The 16,861-nt window shown below is 36.7% G+C and overlaps 1 protein-coding gene across 1 annotated transcript; it reads left to right on the forward strand.

Moving 5' to 3' along the window:
• Positions 1-817: 817 nt before the first annotated feature.
• LOC111190374 (tumor necrosis factor receptor superfamily member 5) lies at positions 818-16,861 on the forward strand. The gene is made up of 9 exons (XM_049485621.1): positions 818-1,062; positions 8,149-8,381; positions 10,152-10,277; positions 10,816-10,971; positions 12,832-12,919; positions 15,053-15,246; positions 15,355-15,398; positions 15,543-15,577; positions 16,472-16,861. Exons 2-9 carry the CDS (start codon positions 8,252-8,254, stop codon positions 16,539-16,541), a joined length of 843 nt encoding a protein of 280 aa, XP_049341578.1. The 5' UTR covers positions 818-1,062; positions 8,149-8,251; the 3' UTR covers positions 16,542-16,861.

Here is a 16,861-nt window from a genome sequence, read left to right on the forward strand (position 1 = left end):
AGAACACAACAAGGTAACACACACTCACACACACACACACACACACACAACACACAAACACACATACACACACACACACACACACACACACTCACACACAAACACTCACACACAAACACTCACACACACACACAAACACACACACACTCACACACACACGGTGCTGCAGGGCTCTATACTGATCTCTGTATATTATCTTCACTACCTCACGTTCAGCCCGTCTTTATATTTGAAAATAAAAAGATACTGATAGAACTGATACAGAAAGAGCAGAAATTACAGAAGTAAAAGTAAAAGAAATGGTTAGGGGGTTTTGTGGTGTTTAAATACAGTTAAACTTTTGCTAAATTGTTAAATACAGAGTACAAACTGCAGACTCAAATACTTATTTCTGAATTCTCCATAGAGAAGCCTCTGTACGAGTTTTTAAAGTTCAAGTTTTTCACAGAGAAGCAGTCTGTAGAGTTTTTGTTCTGCTTGTCTGTACTTGTCATTGTTTACTTGTTCAACATAACTCACCCTACCCTTGGGCAGATATCCAGCAGATCAAGTTCCAACTGGTTTTGGAGTGAACCATTTCAGAGGGGTGGATTTTTAGGACAGTGGATATTTTTTGAGAGTAAAATGAATAAAAACACTGATCCTGCTACTTAGTTTTTGTCTGTGGTTTACTCTAAATCACTTTTTGTGTTTTAAAGAGTTTTACTCTGAGTATTAAAACCTACAGACAGACTCCTGACAGTTCAGGAAATCCCCGTCTCTGTTCCATTACCCACCACTGAGCAGCAGGATCTGAAATATTTTCTCTTCTCGGGTAAAGGAGTGACTCATAGGGGGAATGTAGATAGTTTCCATTATTAATGCAGATTTGATGCTGAAAATAGACCTGAAGGCGCTCTGTGTTTGCGGTTGTCACCTGTCACTTGGACTTTAAGTTCCTCTGAGGCTAGATAATAATTCAGCAGGGTGGGGGTTGGGAGATAAGGTTCCTGTAGTTTTCAGTTGCTGTTTATGTGAAACACAAAAAAACTGGCCGTGTAAAAACTGCTCCACAGAGAACAGGTAAAAACTTTTTATACCTTCAGACAATATGACTTATATACAGTAGATATATTTATTACTGAATTTGTATTTGTATTGTAATTAAATATCTTTATATGTTACTAATAAAATCACTAATATTTCTGGATCTTTAAGGTTGTTACTATACATTGCACTTATACAGTTTTTTTGTTTGTTCAGCCTATAATTGATTATTTGATGTGTAAACAATACTTGTGCTTTTGGATGGAGTTAAAATGTCTACAACAATCTATCTGGTTTAACACACTTGTTTATACTACTGTTATTTAATATTAAAATGAACCACATATTTGGGCTTGACTAAACAAACCAATCAATTAATCAATCAAACAATCAATCAGTCAATCAATTAATCAGTTAGACTTATAATATTATGTTGATACCAGCTGTGTTTTAAATTCTTGAAGACTTCTTCTTAATATTCTGCTGTTTAGTAGGGCCTCAGTAACTTCTTTTAAAAAAAAGGCTTCAGAAAAACTATGGAACACAATTGTGGAGAAAACCAACAATTCTGTGTAGTCTATTGGTCCTGCATTTGGAACAGTATAATGAGGATTAGAGGTGAAGTATGTGTAATGATCAGATATACTCAGACAAGCGCAGATGCAGTATAAAGAATATTTTATTAAATAGAGCAGATATCAATAATAACAACAGGGTAGTCAGACTGAAATATAAGGTCAGCGGAGCAAACAACAACCAGAGAGGAAAAGCACTAACCAGAGTGAGGGACAGTCCAAAGTTCATGCACGGGGAGGCAAACAAGAGAGGATAATCCAAACAATCAGAAACGGTAACAGTCCAGGTAATACACAGAGTTCCAACAATAGGGAGAAGGAAAATTAGAATCGAGAATAACAAACCAGAGAGTCAAAACCAGGAGATCAAAAATATAGATAACAAGCAGGGGCGTAGCAGAAAATTCTGGGCCCTGTACATTCTTAATGTCAGTGGGCCCCTATCCGTGCCAACTAGAGGCCGACCGATCGATCGGCCAGCCGATTTAATCGGCCGATTTTTGTTATTTTTTTATCAATCGGCATCGGCCGATTTTCTTATTTGGCCGCGCCGATTTTAATCCGGCACATCTGCAGGCAGCTACTTGGAACGCAGCGCAAGGTTTCAAGAGTGAGCAAGACTTTCAACGGGTAAGGCATCCATTTTTACAATCCAGTGTCCCAAAGTCTATATTTTCTCTCATGATTAGTAATCTGTGATGTTGCTTCATTTACTGAAAAAGAATAGAATTTCAACTGCATGTTGTAGCATTTCTCTCCAAACGAAACTATGCTTAGAGTTGATGGCAGGAGTGCATTTGGAATGCGCCCTGACTATGCAAGGCAAGCCCTATCTATAAGCTCTAGTATAAAATAACTGATGTCTCTTCTTCAGAAACGAAAATCTAAGTAAATAAAATCAAATTAACACTTGATATTTTCAGTATTTAAATTATTTTTAGACGAAATGAAAAAGGGCAGGACTAAAACTGTTTAAGGATATTTGCAGCATCAGCTGCGCTGAAATAATAATTACTGGTTAGTCAGGATTATTAGAGGACTGTACTTCTCCTTATATATAAACAGTGTTGGGCACGTTACTTTGAAAAATTAATTAGTTATAGTGTTACTTCTCCAAAAAAGTAACTGAGTTACTAACGGAGTTACTCCACTATAAAAGTAATTAGTTACCAGTAAAAGTAACTATCGTGTTACTTTTTATTATTCGCCCGTCAAAAAAAGGAAATCAATTATGCATTTACTATTATTATTAGAAAAATAACAAAAAATAACAAACGAAAATAAACCCAAAATGTTGACAAAAATATAATCTAACGAATTTCAAAAAAATAAAACGAAATTCTCCACACAACCAAAGAAAATTACTAAAACTTGTAATACTGAAAAAAGCGGAAAAACGCGTCTGGGGATGAAATTTAACAAACCAAGCCACACTCAAAAGAAATATGTATATATAAAACAAAATAATGGACAAAAACAACAATTTAATGCCCGTTAAAATGGTATTAATATAACAGCTTCACCAAAAGAGAATAGAGCTTAGATCGTGCCCAAAAAATCCGACCCAGCCGGAGCCCGTGCACATTCTGCCCAAGCCCGAACCATAAACTGTCATTATGAGCCCGACCCGATCCGCCCCATAAACTGGCTGTTTTCGGGCTGATTGAATGAGCGAAATATAATCAGAATTATGTTAATTAACACTGTAACATAGAAGCATAGAACTATTATTTAATTTAAATGATTTTTAAGAACAGCTACACACAATGCTGCAAGTCAAACGCGGAGGCGTTCACGTGCGCCCAGAGCTACGTGATTACAGTTTTCATTTTTATTATAGTTTAATTTTATTTTGTTTTTATTTTTTCTGTTCATTTTAGGGTGGGCTTGCTAGCGCGAGCGCTTTACACAAGAACTAACGGACCACGAGTGCCGCGCGCTCGGCACAACAACTCCCGCTGTACAACTCCGCTGTACAACAGCGCTTATAAATAAATTAAACACAAAAATGAGGGTATTCTATCAGTAATTTCAGTTCGTTTTAGTTAGTTTTATAAACACAAAATACAGTTCGAGATAGTTATGTTTTTCCTTTTAATTACCGTTTTTATTAGATTCAGTTAACACAAATGTTTTTTCACTTTCAGTTTTCGCTATTTCGTTCGCTTTAGTGAACAATAATAATTGGTTACTTAGCAACATTGTGATTATCACACCAGAGCTTTATATAAAATAAAAATAGGAGCCTGATTTCGGGTCGGTCCTCAGGTCAGGTGGGATTCGGGCAGAGAATCTAAGCTCTAAAATAGAAAGCAGCAGCACCACAAAAACCGGAGCAGCTAAAAAGAGCTTAACGTCCTTAATTCGGAACTTGGGCTGTCCACGGCAATCACTGAATTAATTAGAGCAGCAAATCGTCACAATTGTGCCTCACTTCACCACGCCAAACCACGTAAACCTAGGCACAGCGGCCAGAAGCTCAAGTTCACCGGACAGAGGAGGGGTTAACCAGGGCAAAGCGAAATAAAAAAAAAAAAGTTCATAGAGCTGCTAAAGTAACGTGCAGTAACGGGGTGTCGGAAATGGTAACGGCGTTATAGTTACATTCATAGTAATTAGTTAGATTACTCGTTACTGAAAAAAAGTAACGGCGTTAGTTTTAACGCCGTTACTCCCAACACTGTATATAAATAAGCTTTATTGTAAACGAATTAATAAAACAAATAGTTTCTAAAATAATGGAGTTAAAATAAAACATCTCTTTTTCCTTCACTACAAACAGACATTAAATCATGCCGCCTCCTGCTGTTCTGCTGTAAAACTCACCCGTTTAAAGCGGTTTGCGCTGTTAGATATTAAATGAAACGATGAGCAGAATTTTCTGTTTTGTCGGGTTCTACTTTAGAACCCCCTCCAGACTTTTCTGATAAAAGCTCATTTTATCCTGAACCTATAAAGTCCGCGCTCTTCAGCTTTCTCAACTCATTTTCCGCTCACGCACCGAACCTCCAGTACAGCTGATGAGACGCGTTTCTCTGGCTAAGGAGCTCATTTGAAGAAGAAAAAAAAAACAGATAAAGCTATATTTAAATTACAGCACCTGTCTGTTTTTGCATTATTTATAATTTTATTCTTAATTTAAACGTCACCCATTTTTGTAAAATAATAGCTGCAGCCCTAATGTGAACATTTTATAACATTGTCCTCCCATGTCCATTCGTTTTCAACTGCATGGAGTTGAAGAAGAAATGAGCTTTGCCGTTTTGGAGTAACTATCTAAAGTTGTCACATTATGGAAGTCTTCTTGCACTCTGTTAAACATATTAAAATGAATAATTAATAGACTAACAGACTGCAACAAGTCATACATTTGTTAATTAGTAGGCCCCTACAGTAAATTTTATATAATAGCCAACATAATATTTCTACTATAAACATGAATATATAGTGTATATAGAACATATGTTATATAATGAATAAAATAAAATGTTATGGATAATACAATCTAAATAAAATTAATATTTTTTTTATTAACATATAGTGATATAGTAACATTAAAGTCACTATAAAATGCTAACCTTATTTTCAATAAATTGTGTGAAGTTTACAACTGTTGTGCCTCCTCTTACTAGTATGATTTTAAGCATGCCAAATAAATATAATACGATAGCATATCGGCCCTAAAAATCGGCAGGTCACATCGGCCATCGGCTGACTCTGACCACTAATGATCGGTATCGGCATCGGCCTTAGAAAAACCCATATCGGTCGGTCTCTAGTGCCAACACACAAGGAACATGGATTTTCATGGGCCCCTCTTCCTACTCGGGCCCTGGGTAGTCAGGTCCACTTTTCCCCCCACTACCACGCCTATGATAACAAGAATACGCTTTGTAATGAGGGCTAACCAATCGATTACTCGGCACAGAGTGTAAGTGAAGGGGGTTTTTATAGTGTGGGTAATCAATATTCAGGGCTTCCGGGTGGTGGCAGGTGAACAGGTGAGTGCGTGATGTCAGAGTGTGGTGTGTTCTGGGAAGTGTAGTTGGGAGACTGGAGATCGTCTGCAGCGCTGAATGTGGGAGAGACAGCAGTGCTTCTAGCACCAGACCTGACAGTATGACTGTCATGTGACTGCACTGAGGCACAGACCATATAGTGTATATAAAACACACACCTGCACAGATAAGGGAAAAGAAAGTAATGAAAACAAAAATAAATAAATACAAGAACGAAAAACACAAATTAAGATTTTATTGATTAATTACATTAAAAGCAAAACATCGCAATACTACAAACCAGTTATTATTAGTCTGGACGTTGTTCATACAACAAACGGAGGAAAAAGCACAAGACAAATCATGGAGCTCTACATCATCTAGATGTGGTTGAAAGGGTCCTTACTGTAGTAATTAGCTATAGAGCTCTTTATTGTTTGGTTCATTTTTATGAGACAGTGCGTCTTTTGTCCAGTGTGAGTGGGAAGGAGGATATGCTTTTTTCCAGTGTATCAGAAAAATGTTTGGATAAAACGCTAAAGAAATAAAAGGGAAAAATGCTAGCTGGTATTCCCCTTTCACAACTGAAAATGAAAACGTTTCTGTAACTCTAAGAAATTCCAGTCTGCTCTGCTGTAATGAGATTATGTTTTGTAAACTAATCCTGCATCACAAAATTCTACATCATCATTAATATTTATTTTTTAATATTAATGTTTTATTTTATTTGTTATTTTATTTCACAGCTTAGGTCACACAGTTCTTTAAAGTGTGTGTGTGTGTGTGTGTGTGCTTTTATATATAGACATTTATACCACATGCAAAGAGAATTAATGTGATCTGAAGCCAGAACAGTATAGGACATTATTATTAAACCACACTAAACCAATCACAGCAAAACATTACAAGAGTAAAAGCCAGTCAGCTGTCTAGTGGAGGAAATTATATAAATAGTCTATATAAAATATAAATAGTTTAAATAGTTTTGATAATAGTGCTCTTGGCCTGCTGGTCTTCAGTAAAACTGTTGACAGGCTTTCTTGTGCATCAGCTTCAGAAGAGGCTTTCTCTTAAGACAGAGTCATGCAGTCAGAGCTGATGCAGTGCAGTGTGCAGCGCACGGTCTGAGCAACGTAAGGTGACCTCACAATTCTGCAACATCTGCAGCAATACTGGCAGCACTGATACGTCTATTTTTTAAAGATAATCTCTGAATATTACGCTAAACACATGAAGTCTTAGAACTTCTTAGGTTGACCCTGGAGAGGTCTGAGTAGAACCCGACCTGGAGAACTGCTGCACGACCTCGGCCACACTGCAAAAACGAAATTTAAACAAAATAAATTATCTAATTTCGAGGCAATAAATCATTTTTTTCTATGATAAGAATTCTTGTCATACTAAGCATTGTGTATTTTAGCAATAATGATATTATTCACCACTCAAGTTCATTTGATTCTTGTGTCCAAATTTGAGCCACAAATTAAAGGATTTTTCCTTGATTAAAGTCTTACTTCACTTATTTGACTTTGTAATTATTGCTTATTTAAAAAAATAAAACATTGCTCACCCCACTGCCAGATATATTTGCTTACTTTAAAGCTCACCTTCTGGGAAAATCCGATTTTTCTTGTTTTTTGTGGAATACAGTAGTGTATGTTTTTTGTGTGTTTTTGTTTTTTTTGTTGTTGTTATTTGTGTGCTGTTGGACAAATGAATTTCCCCATTGGGGATTAATAAAGTATCTATCTATCTATCTATCTATCTATCTGTCTCTCCGAGTTGAATGTGTACACCTGCACATTAAACTGTTTTGCAGCCCCCATTGTCTGCAGGAGCTAAGCAAAGAAATCCCCCCTCCCCCCCTCCGAAAAACGGGTGAATTTTGAATTATCTTTCTGCCTACGTAGGCAGAAACTCACAGACCAGCCCACCTTGGCTCGAGAAACTCCCAGAGGCGGAGCTGAAGCGACGCAACATCACCGCTCATCAGTTAGGAGGTGGGAGGCAGTGAGCGGCAGAGCGGTGGAGGGGCGTCGCAGTGCTCCTAGCCAATCAGAGGAGAGATATTTGCATGCTGTTTGCATGTATGAATATTCATGAGCAAAGCTGGAATCCGGTCATTTTGGACACACCCCTAAAACAGTCCATTAAAAAAGAGCTATACAGAGACACCTGAGCACTTTTTTTTTACAAAAACGGCTCACATGTCATTCATTCATACTAGAGACCACAACTAGACATTTTAAAATGAAAGAAAAAACGACGGAAGGTGACCTTTAAGCATTTATGTCTCAATTTACATATATTTTCTCTAGTTTTTGCCAATGGATTTTTTGCAGTGTATCATCTTATTTTTGGGGTGTTAGCAATCTTCTTATAGCCTAGATTATCTTAATTATAGAGCATCATTATTGTTTCTCACATCCTCAGTGAGTTCTTTACCATGCAGTGCCATGTTAAGGCCAGCTGTTAATATGGGGTAATATATAGTTGTTTCATTGGTGATTAAGTTCAGCCTTTTTAAAACATTTGTTATTTCTTTTCAGGGTCTTGGACAACACGATGAAAACTCTAACTGCTGCATAATGAAGGAACTGTCCTCAGAATGCTTATTTAGGAGAGGCTTCATTAGGAGAGGGCACTTTTAAGATGATCTGTAACTTTAAGATCATTTTTCTTCTACATATTTATTGGTGCTTGAACTTTAAACTTTGCGATTCTGCATGTGCACGAGCCGAATATGAGACCAACGAAGAATGCTGTCCCATGTGTGCACCAGGTGAGATAAGTTGAGGTGTATTATTATTATTATTATTATTATTATTATTATTATTACTAATCCTGTAGTGACCAAAGAAAAAGTAAAATACTGATATAAACAGAGACACAAATGAAATCTTGTATTTGCTCTGAATTTAATTACAGGCACATTAAAGGTGTATTAGAAATAAATGTCATCTCTAATATACACCTCTTTATACACATTATTTTTATGCTTTTAATCAACTTTCCATCTTACTATTAAGACACACAAAAATATACCTTTAGAATCCCAACTTCAGAGAGACTTATCACCTAATCACGCTGTTCACATACACAAATTTACATATTCCTTGTGGTAGAATGATGGATGTGATGGTGTTAACTAGGCCTGGACAATAATTCGATATCGGTATTTATCGCGATAAGAAATGTTTCAATAACGGTGAAATCAGTTTTGTGGTATATCGATATGTATTATTTACAGAATCTGTCACGGACAGGCGTTTTACTGGCGTCAGCTCGCCGCACACCTGAACACAATCAGCCTCCGTAGCTGGACTATCTCTGTGCGTGATGACGTAATCACATAGGCACGTAGCCAGATAGGCTAGGCTAGGCTAGGCTCGGGTCCGCTACGCATCTAAAATGCCTCGCGCTGGAGCCAAACGGAGCCGGGACGAGCGGATCCAAGGCTAAGGTAGGCTCGGTTCGCATCTGAAATGCTCCGCGCTGGAGTGGAACGGAGCGGAACCAAGCCGAGCCTAGCCTCGGGTCCGCTCGGTCCGCCCACGGGTCCGCTCGGTCAGCGGTCAGTCGCGGGTCCTCTCGGTCAGCCGCGGGTCCTCTTGGCTCCCAGCACGGGACATTTTTGATGCAAAATGAATGCTCCTGCCGCTTCCACAAGTGATTAATTGAAGGAGGGAGGTCTAATTCAGTGGTGAGGATTTGGTTCGACTCTCGGAAGGTCTGCTAAACTTCAGTTTGCTGCAAATTGTGCCGGAGAGTGGAGCAGGTTAGCAGCGGTAACGTTAAAACATCTAATCTGTTCCACCACCTCAATCAGTTCCACTACATACAATATTTTCCTTATACTGGCTGAATCACTTTTATAGCGTATGTTGTAAGTTATTTAAGTTATTTAAAGTTTATGAATCCTTTAGGTTTGTTTATTTGACGGGGATATCATGTTCCTTTTATGTTGTATGTTAAAGAGTTGTATTTTGGCTGAAGCACTTTTGTAGCTTATATTGTAACTAAGTTATTTATAGTTGATAAAGCCTATAGGTTTGTTTATTTGACGGGGAAATCTTGTTGCTTTTATGTATATAAAGGCTTCTTTTATTCTTTATCCTAGTTGAAACACTTTTGTTTTGATCTGTTAAATTTGTTTACAAAAGAATAAGAAGCTCTGCTTCTGTCCTAATTTAAAGTTATTTTTATTGGTAATAGTTATATAGGCTTATGTTTGACAGGGATGTCATGTTTTTATTTTGCTATATGCAAATAAAATTGAGCATTGATTTATCTTGACTATTTTTTATTTCTTAAGTATTATAATGTTTTCGTGAAAGGAGGTTTCAAAGACTTAAATTAAATTTTCAGACAGTAGTAGGTACATATTTCCATTGCAGGGATTCTTAGCAGTTTTCTGTGGCCTTCTAAGTATTTATATCGATATCGAAATTATATCGTATCGACCGAAATTAAGGAATATATCGTGATATGAATTTTGGCCATATCGTCCAGCACTAGTGTTAACATTGTGCTGTTCTTGTTTTGTTTTAAGGGAATCGTGTTTACAGGGACTGTACAGAATACACGAGCACCACCTGTGTTCCCTGTATGGATGCAACGTTTCTCGATGCCCCCAACGGTCTTAGAGAGTGCTTCAGTTGTTCCCAATGTGACCCTGGTAGGTCTGAGCTTTTGTAAGTAGTTTTTGAAGTGCGTGTGCACTGTAAGAGACAATACACCTTATTTACAGTTAATATTGTATATTAGGGCTGAAACGATTAGTCAATATAATCGATAATGTCAATTATTTAAATTTGTCGACTACAAATTTCATTGTTGAATAATCGTTAATTTAAGTTCTGCATTACACAAAGTGCTGGAGACAGAAGTGCCATGTGAGACGGATAAATGTCTCACTCACACAGTTTAAATTTAACTCAGTTTGTGTTTCTAAATGTGCCCAAACACAACAGATTACATATTTACTTACTAAATATCAGTAAATAACATTAAAATGCCTTTTAAATCTCATTTTCAGCTGTTTCTGTTGTTTTTAGAGATGGAGGACATGGCAGAAATAATCGTTGATTAATCGACTTATCGAAAAAATAATTATCAGATTAGTCGACTACCAAAATAATCATTAGTTGCAGCCCTAGTGTATTTTAAAATATATTTTACATGAATTGACTGTGTGTTTTGTGTTATTTTTACAGGACTGGGTTTGAGAATAAAGACCGCCTGCACACGAACATCAGACACGGTTTGTGAACCTCTCGAAGGACACTTCTGTACGAGTGAAAACAGAGGAAGCTGTATACACGCAAAAACACATGCTAAATGTAGCCCTGGTCAATATATAAAACAAAGAGGTCAGTGTGATATACCTGTACAATCTCCTGTCCCATTAATTACATTACTGACCTGTTGTACAGTGTATTGTATGGACATAACCTCATAATGTCATTTAATAGCATTTTTTTTTGTGTATTTAAACTTCATCAATAATTAAGCCAGTGAGAGATTTATGACCAAAACATCAATAACTCAAACAGTCGGCTGTGGTGGGTAAAGAAAGATGCATGTGTCTCCCAAACTCCCATTCTCATGAATTCCCCCATAACTATCAGCAATGCTCCCGACACTTGAAGAGGTTGAGGACCAGAACATGCCTCCTCTGTGAAGAAATCAGACTCCGCCTCTTTTCCAGCTACAGCCAATCAGTGCAGCAATACTATGAATTTTAGAAATTCAAGGAGGCTTTACAATTTACATGTTTTACACACAACCAATTATACTCAGCAGGGGCGTAGCAGCAAATTCTGGGCCCTGTACACCCTCTATGTTAATGGGCCCCTATCCATGCCAGTAAACAAAGGAAAGTGAGCGAAAAAAAAATCAGGATTTTCATGGGCCCCTCTCCCTACTCGGGCCCTGGGTAGTCAGGTCCACTTTTCCCCCCACTACCACGCCCATGATACTCAGCACTCATCCACACACCGGTGAGAAACGGCAGCCAATAGCACACAGCGTACTCTCAACCAGAAACAACCCCCGTCCACCTGGAGGAGAACTACATCATCCAGCACTACAGCATTTACCCAGAACAGAGTGCCAATCCATATCTGAGCACACAGTCATACATATATTTACACACACTTATACACACACAAACACACCAGATCAATTTATAGTATTTAATCATAGACTGTATATAGCTGGACAGAGCATAGTCTCTTAAAGTGAAGCCACCACAGGTCGGGCGCCCCCTGCTGTTCGGTTGCAGAAAGCTGTGTAACCCCACCCATCCCCATAGGTTTCAATGGCAAAACAGAACAACTTTTAATCACGTTTTTTTCTAATATACTGTAATTCTACCTCCATTATTTAAATGCAGCAGCTTTAGTGTAACCTCTGCTTATATTGATACATTTTTATATCCCCACAGAATTCGGTTTTTAAAACTTTATTCAGCTCTGTTCTAAAAAGGTGTGGTTTTTGTAAAAGGGCGGGGTTACACCTAGCCGGGGCGCGACCAATGACCAATGACTGTATGGGCGGGAACATAGACTGTGTATAGCTCTGTGGAGGCAGCCCTCAGGGGCGGGGTTATTTAAATGAGTAGGCGGTCTCTCCACAGTCTTTCTCCCTCCTCTGGTCTCTACTGCGCTCTACAGACTCGGGTTTCAGGATCAACAACATGGAGGAAGATTTTAGCTTCATTTCCATTGAATGAATGGGAACGGCGACACGGCGTCCATCTTTTTTACAGTCTCTGTATCCAATTTACCAGATCAATTTAGAGTATTCCATTTTTCTGGGTAATTTTAGAGTTTTCAGTTTACCTGATCTCCATGTTTTTGGACTGTGGGAGGAAACCGGAGTCCCCGGAGGAAACCCACGCAGACTTGAACCCAAGACCCCAGTGCTGGGAGGCTAACGTGCTAACCACTAATCCACCGTGCTGCCTAGGCTGTGATTACTGAGCAGAATCACAGTGCACTCGGAGAAAAGCACTGGATCCCCAGCTCTGATACATCAGCTAACAGACGCCTGAACCCACCAGCATCACATCTACTGTACCCTCCCAGAGAGAAACAACACGATTCTCTCAGACTCCGGCTGCTGATGGAGAAACAGCATGATCTACTGTCCTCTCTCATGATTAATTTGTTAATTTGCACTGTTATTTTAGTCTCCTGACTGTAACGGAGTTGAATGTGTGTTTGCAGGAACAGCTTATAAAGATACAGTTTGTGATAAATGTGCAGAGGGATCATATTCTAACGGTACTCTACAAAACTGCCAACAACATACAGAGTAAGTGCTCTTACGAGAGAACCACTGACTGATAAGTGATCAATGATTTGTGATTATAGGAACTTTTCCTCAGAATTCTTATAGATGCTATAGATAATGTCAAGCAGAAATATAATTTCAGTATGAAAATGGGGGAAATTAAGATAAAGTTTCGTATATGGCTGCTGTTACTACACCATGCACTACCCCACTCCTACTGCACCCTGTCTGAGTATATGTAGTATATGTCTTATAATGTTAATAAAACCAGGTTCACATTAAAGGATTTTAGGGTATTTACTGAAAGTTCAAACCAGTCTTGATGTGTGTGTTACTCTGTTCGTTTTGGTTTCACACTGCAGTTTAAACAACTATGTGGGTGGAGTCTCACTATACTGGACATTGATTGGTGTAAAGATTCCTCTTCTCTGATTCATTCAAGAGATAAATATGTAAGAGAATGACAATAAAATGGAAATTAAAAATAAATAAAAAAGAAAGCATTAATAAAAAAAATGGAATTAAAATAATAAAACAAGAATATAGAATTAATAATAAATGGAAATATTAAAAAATAAAAAAGACTAAAGCATGAATAAAAAATGAAAATAAAAAATAAAACAAGAATAAAGCATGAATAAAAAATGAAAATAAAAAATAAAACAAGAATAAAGCATGAATAAAAAATGAAAATAAAAAATAAAACAAGAATAAAGCATGAATAAAAATGGAAATAAATATAAAAAAGAAAAAGCATACATAAAAAATGGAAATAAAAAAATAAATAAGACTAAAGCATGAATAAAAAATGGAAATAAAACAATAAAAAAAGAATAAAGCATGAATAAAAATAAAAATAAAATAATAAAGCATGAATAAAACATGATTAAAAAATATATTTAAAAGAAGGAAAATTAACACTATGAATTAGAATAAAAGTGCCGTTACAGAATAAAAGTGGGCGGAGCTGCAGTGTTTTAAGCTGAGCTGAAAGCCTGATCAAACATGTAGGTTTTCAGTCTGGATTTAAACATGTTTAGTGTTGGAGCTCTTCTAATGCTCTCTGTTAACTGGTTCCATTTAAGAGCAGCGTAGCAGCTAAACGCTAAACGCTGCCTCTCCGTGTTTAGTTTTTACTTTAGGCGGCTCTAGCTGAGCAGTTCCTGATGATCTGAGAGTTCTGCTGAAGAACATCAGATAAATATGCAGGTTCTGCACCATTAAGACATTTATACACCAGTAACAGAACCTTAAAGTCTATTTTTAGAATGAAGTTTTAAAATCAAGTTTAATATGTTATTACTAGTCTATAAATCTTTGATTTTATGATTTAACACCTTTATACATTTTTAAAATGCTGATTGAATATGTTCTGAATTGTGTCTTGAGCTCGACTGATCTCCTCTCCAGATCCCCTGTAAAAAACTCAAAAACAGTGAAGAAGCAGATTTCTGTATTTATGAGCCAAAAATCTGGAACACATAAATATTCATCAAGAAACCTGTTACTGTTTTTACGAAAAAGCTAAAAACATATTTTTACATTAGCTTTTAATTAGACATTATTCTTATGCTTCTAGTTTTCAATTAGATCCTTCTTATTATGTATTTATTATAATTGTTTCACTATTTGGTTCAGATTTTATTACTATCATTAAAATCATTATCCTATTTTTATTTGTCTAGCTTTTAATTAGATCTTATTTTATCTGTCTGGTTTTGATTGTATTTTTATTTGATTAAATTTATTACATTTTCATTCATTTGTTTTTGAGTATTATATTTTATTAATGTTAATTTTAATCTGTCCATCTTACTTGTGTGCTGTTTCTTATTCACATTCTCCCCATATAAAGCACAATGAGCTGCATTTATACGTATGAAAGGTGCTATATAAATAAAGTTTATTATTATTATTATAAAACATACTGGACTGCAAGTTAGTGCAGCGATTAGCTACAGCCAATCAGAGTGCAGGACACAGACTGAGGAGAAATCCAAGGACAGTTTTTTCTTCTCTTATTTGGTGTTTTTTCACTGCATATCACAACTCATAGCACTTATATCTCTAACTGCATTGTTGTGTTATTATATTGTCTTTATATTAGAGACATTAAATGTTGTATCTTCATCATGTGCTGCTTCTCTCTGATAGGTGTGAAGATCTGGGACAGATAGAAGAAAAGCCTGGAACTCCTGAATCTGATTCTGTGTGTGGAAATAAATCTCCTACTGGCCTGATAGCTGGAATTATTATACTATTAATTGTATTAATTCTGGCTTTAGTAACAGCAGTTCTCATATACCTTGTAAGAAAAGATAAGCTGCAGCTCCCTTTCCAGTGTCCAGGTAAAAACTGTGTGTTTATTAAACTGTGTAAAATATGTTTTATATTTTTATATTTTACATTTGTTGTGTAATGTGTTCACACTGTTAATCTGTTAATCTTTTATTCAGCTTGGATTATTCCCAGACGTCCAGAACAAGAAACTGAACCTGAGGTAAGTATTATTCATTTTTATGATTAATAAATAATGTGTTTATTGCTGCTTTAAATAATAGATTAAATATAATCTTTTTGGGATTTAAACGAATATTTATTTTCATTTATATGAATTATGAATAATCCTGTATATATATTTTAGGACGAATTTGTAAACAAACCATCGCACTCACGCAGGTAAGATAATTTTTATTATGTTATTATGTATTATTATGAATATTTCTGTCTGGTCGAATAACTGTTGTCTGTCTGTCACGGTCTCGTCCTGTTTGTCTCTGTTTTTTCTGCTCTCATGTTTGTTTATTTACTCCTCTGCACGTGCCCTGTGTGTATCCCGTGTCTCCGCCCTGTCTTCAGTGTGCTGACCTGTTTGTTTGTAGCCCCACCCCCTTGTTACTTGGTTCCAGGTGTTTCTCGTTTCCTGTCCCCATCTATGTGTATAATAAATAGTCCTCCTTGTTTGTGTTTCCCGTGTATATAGTTGTACATATAATGTACGTCAGTCTGGTTATGTGTTTATGTGTTCTGTTGGTTTTTTATCCCTGTGTACACTCTGTTTCTCAGGTTTTGGTTAGTTGGTTGTTTGTTTAGTTGTTGTTTAATAAATCACACAAATGCATTCGCTCTCACATCTCCTTCCTGCTTTCTAGCTGACGCTGCCGGTGTGGACGCAGGATTATAATCAGATCATAGAGGATATAAATCATAATATCCTAATAATAATAATAATAGAATAATAATAAATAATATAATTATATGCCAAATAGGCATATTTGTAGCAGTAGGGTATTTTAATTTTCATCCCTGACTCTAATTTATATAAGTTATATCCCTGATTTGATCTTTTTCTGTACAATCCCTGCTAAAGTTTTAGGTGAAGCAGACCTAAAGAAGGTCAGTGCATGTTTCTGGAAAAACAAAAAAGTGGGCGTGGCATCGCGATAGTTACCATCCATTGCAATGTTGGGTCATAAATGACGATAACCTAATAGAGGACCTAATAGGGATAATTGAATGTGCAGAAACAGGTCTGAGATCAGATGGTTAACAGTATTAATTCTGTTTTTTCAGCTCCTGTAAACCTGATACAGAGATTCCACTGAGTGGACCTCAGGAGGTGTCTGAAGATGAGTTATCATAACACCAACAACAACATCACATCCATGAAACTCAAATCTACCACTTTTCACAAAAGAGACGCTGAACCTGACAGACACTACAGATATCTTTCATCTTTCAGCATTCCATCATCCAAAAATGGAACAAATATTTTACAACTGCAAAAAAACAGCTCTAAACCTCCTGACCAGGAAACATCTAATCCACCTTTTCTCAGGATAAAACCATCGTGCAGAAGAGAGAGGAGTAAATTCACCACATCACACACGGACCAGATCTCAGACTCACCAGAGAAATCACCTGAAATCAACATAAATAAAACAGGCTTCACTACTAAACAAA

Source organism: Astyanax mexicanus, chromosome 12 (assembly GCF_023375975.1).
Source record: "Astyanax mexicanus isolate ESR-SI-001 chromosome 12, AstMex3_surface, whole genome shotgun sequence".
Classification (NCBI taxonomy): domain Eukaryota; kingdom Metazoa; phylum Chordata; class Actinopteri; order Characiformes; family Acestrorhamphidae; genus Astyanax; species Astyanax mexicanus.

Coding starts and splice junctions, on each gene's coding strand:
- LOC111190374 (XM_049485621.1), top strand. CDS start 8,252: ATGATCTGTAACTTTAAGATCATTTTTCTTCTACATATTTATTGGTGC. Junction 8,382..10,151: donor CTGTCCCATGTGTGCACCAG/GTGAGATAAGTT, acceptor TTTTGTTTTAAG/GGAATCGTGTTTACAGGGAC. Junction 12,920..15,052: donor AACTGCCAACAACATACAGA/GTAAGTGCTCTT, acceptor TCTCTCTGATAG/GTGTGAAGATCTGGGACAGA.